The sequence below is a fragment of the Epargyreus clarus genome, unplaced genomic scaffold, assembly GCF_041222505.1.
Source record: "Epargyreus clarus isolate Ecla_fem2 unplaced genomic scaffold, WU_Ecla_fem_2.2 ptg000031l, whole genome shotgun sequence".
Taxonomy (NCBI): domain Eukaryota; kingdom Metazoa; phylum Arthropoda; class Insecta; order Lepidoptera; family Hesperiidae; genus Epargyreus; species Epargyreus clarus.
In genome coordinates, this window is record NW_027332236.1 from 5,206,091 (window position 1) to 5,209,709 (window position 3,619).

The 3,619-nt window shown below is 35.3% G+C and overlaps 1 protein-coding gene across 1 annotated transcript; it reads right to left on the reverse strand.

The window, feature by feature from the left end:
- Positions 1-2,541: 2,541 nt before the first annotated feature.
- LOC140754741 (protein lethal(2)essential for life-like) lies at positions 2,542-3,387 on the reverse strand. Its single transcript, XM_073089825.1, has one exon. The coding sequence runs from the start codon at positions 3,264-3,266 to the stop codon at positions 2,715-2,717; it is 552 nt and encodes a 183-aa protein (XP_072945926.1). The 5' UTR covers positions 3,267-3,387; the 3' UTR covers positions 2,542-2,714.
- Positions 3,388-3,619: the final 232 nt, after the last annotated feature.

A 3,619-nucleotide genomic window follows, 5' to 3' on the forward strand; every position in this document is an offset into this window, starting at 1 on the left:
TAAATTAAACATAAACCCCGATTGAACAGTTTATTATTCAATTGTAGCAGTTACTGTTGCTAATCTACACTGTTTATTTTAATTTTATTTCAGATCACCATGAAATAAAATTAAAAATTAGACGAGCTTACCTGTAAGCGAAGTCCGATTATAATTTTATATGGTGATCTTCTATCTTCTATACTTATAATAAATCTGTAGAGATGTCAATTCTGTACATGAAATATATTTCCAAAATAAAAACTATCAGGAGGTGCCTAGGGATCGATACTGATGCCAAAAATGCAATCAGTAACATTTTTGTTTGTTTGTCTGTCTGTCCGTCTGTCTGTATAACCTTTAAAGTATACTTTTCATCACACTACAATCGATAGGAGCAGAGCAGTGAAGGGAAATGTTGGGAAAACGGGAGAAGTCACTCCATTTTTTAAGCTTTCGTCGCGAGTGCAACCTTAATGTTAAAACTACACAGAAATCATGTATGACGGAAATGTTCTCCTTAAAATTATATAAAAATATCCCACGAGAGCAGTTCGAAGCTTTCTTATTATATTAGTCTACTCCTACATTTATAACACTCTCAGTCATCGCTGATTAAAAAGTTAACAGTATAATATAGTAATAATCATAGAAATCATTCCCCTAAGTGATAAGGGTTGTTCACCCTTAACTTTTTATTTATATGGCAACACAACGTTTGCCGGGTCAGCTAGTCTTAAATATAATTACCCTACCCAACCAAAAATGTACACCCAAAACTGTAACAACAAAAATCACACAATATCCCCTATATCAAGGAAATTGAATCACGCGGGAAGGAATGAGACTCTAAATTAAATGACGTTCAGGAGTTGGCTATGACACATTCTCTATGACAATGTTACCATATCAATGTTATTTTCTCTTATTTAGGGAACTAAACAACCGCGATGCCGATGGAGTGAGGAAGAGTGGAGGAATACTACACGGTTAATTTTCATTTATATTTCAGATCACCATTCATAAAATTATAATCAGACTTCGCTTACCGGTAGGCTCGTATAATTTTTAATTTTTAATATTAACCCTAAACGGTCAATAATATCGCACAATTCGCAATATTATACAATATAATTGAACGTTTAGACGGCCTCTAAAAGAATTGTTTTTTACCAATAGCAGTTTCACTCGCGTTAAAAAGAAATCTAATAATAAAAATAAACCAAAAAAAAATCGTCAAGACTAAATCACAAAATAAATAGTTCAAAAAACGAAAAAACACGCTTTTATGATAAAATCAACTAAAAAGTAGAAAATAATTTTCATTCTAGGAATCAATTAAGGAACAGTAAATAGTATAATTGTGAAAAAAGCGTGGGGTTATATAATTTATCAGTTTTCGAAAAGCAAATATATAATACTAGCTGACACGGCAAACTTTGTACCGGCTCAAAATCTATTTATCAAATATATTTCATATAAAATATACCCTATGTTACTCGTAGATAATGTAGCTTTCGAATAGTGAAAGAATTTTTAAAATCGGTCCAGTAGTTTTGGACCCTATTCATTACAACCAAACAAACAAAGTTTTCCTCTGTATAATATTAGTGTAGAGAACAGCCATAATTAATTATAGTAATCAGGCTTATTTTATCTAGACGCGAGATATTTTTTGGCTTTTCTAACTAGTACCTTTTTAGAGAGAAAAAACGGAACCTTATTACTAAGACTTCGCCGTCCATCTGTCACAAGGCTCATCTCTGGAACCGTAATAGATAGAGACACTTGAAATTTTTACAGAGGATGCATAACGGTGGCCGCTATAACAACAAATTAAAATAAAATAAAATTGAATATTAAAAAGGGGGCCTCCATACAACAAACAGGTAAGCCTTGTATTCATTAGGCAACATTTGGCATAAAAACTGTTTATAAACACTGTTTATGTTTATATAACAATGTTTCATCACCTTTGTTTATAAACTGTTTACAGAGATGATGAAACAATGATAAATACTGTTTATAAAACATGTTGCTGTGCTCTCCACGTTGAATGGGGAGCAATGCCTAATGAATACAAGGCTTTAAAAGTTTATAAAAAAATGTTGCCTAATACTAAGGCAACATTTTTTGCAAAATGCCGAAAAATACAGCCTTGTATTCACAAGGCTGTATTTTTCGGCATTTTGCGATCTAACTGTTAAACCGTACTAGAACAGGTACTAGGAATACAGTTGAATTTTTTACAATCCTTAACTACTATAACTGCTATTATTTACTTACTATCGACATAGTAAAATACTGTAATAGTATGATTTTATAACTTTATGTGTTGTGTAATATTGTATGTATCGTTTCAGTTTAATCAAGCTGGTGTAATTTACTTTCGAAGTAAATGAGATTGAATAGCAATTATTTAAAAAATTTAAATGTAGGTATTCATTAAAATATTTATAAAATTAATTTCGTAATGTTTTCCAAAGTAAACGTAATTGACTGAATTTATCAAAAGTCTAAAAAGTGTCAAGAGTGTTTAAGGAGATAAATTAAAGGCATCAGTTACGCAGATAACAAAAATTTATTAACTTACAATTAAAACATCAGTCTGAAATGGCACTGCCGGTCTTTGGAACATGAGATTGGGAATGCACTGGTAAAAATAATACTTCTCCATATTGGTACAAGCCGGAAACAATTTTAAAGCATACAAAAAAAAATCGTTAGGGTTTAATTCACTTTTCCTTTTCTTCCTTGTCTGTGCCTTCGCTCTGATCCTTGATTTCCTTGCGCACCGGTCCTGTCTGAGTGATGGGTACCTTCCTCTCGCCTTTGATCGCTTCTGGAACCTTCTTGGGCGCGGTGATAGTCAGCACGCCATCTGAAGACAGCTTCGATTCGACGGTCTCGGGCAGTGTGCCCTCAGGAAGCGCGTACCTCCTCGAGAACTGGCGGGAAATGAAACCGTGCTCGTCCTTCTTTTCCTCGTGCTTACCCTCCACAACAATGAAGCCGTCGGCGGTTTTTACAGAGATTTCTTCCGGTGCAAAGTGCTGGACGTCCAAGCTGATCTGGAACTTGTCGCCGTCGGCCTTAATACTGGAACCCATGTCTCTGGCGGCCGCTGCGAGGTGCTGCCACGGCCTGTAGTACTGTCTGTTCAACATGGGGGCGACTGCGACGGTTAACATGTCGTTAGGAGTGAGACCCAGGCCGAAGTGCTGGTCCATGAGGCGACGTGGACGTACGAAGGCGTAGTCGTCGAATAAGTATGGCAGAAGAGACATTTTCTTAGTTTTTCTTGTTGGATGTTGAAGATTGAAAAATAGAAGTCGCAAGTTCACTTGCAAATTCGTTTGCAGTGTGTAATAACTCAAATCGCTCGTTACGATTCACTGACGCTCCAGACGCCGGCCGGCCTTTTTATACGCGACCGAACGCCATCTAGTAGCGAGTAGAAATTTCTCGATCCGATTCCAAAATGGCTGATTCATAACAGATGTCCTCAATCTCGTGGGTCGCATAGATTATTATTATGATTATGCGTTGAATAAAATAATGTAAAGTCATTAAAACTGTTGTTATTATTAGTTAAATTGAGATGTTTGGTACTTTTTATATACATACAAGATGTATAAAA

What these genes read in the sequence shown, in the direction of transcription:
- LOC140754741 (XM_073089825.1), bottom strand. Translation starts at nt 3,266, where the DNA reads ATGTCTCTTCTGCCATACTTATTCGACGACTACGCCTTCGTACGTCCA.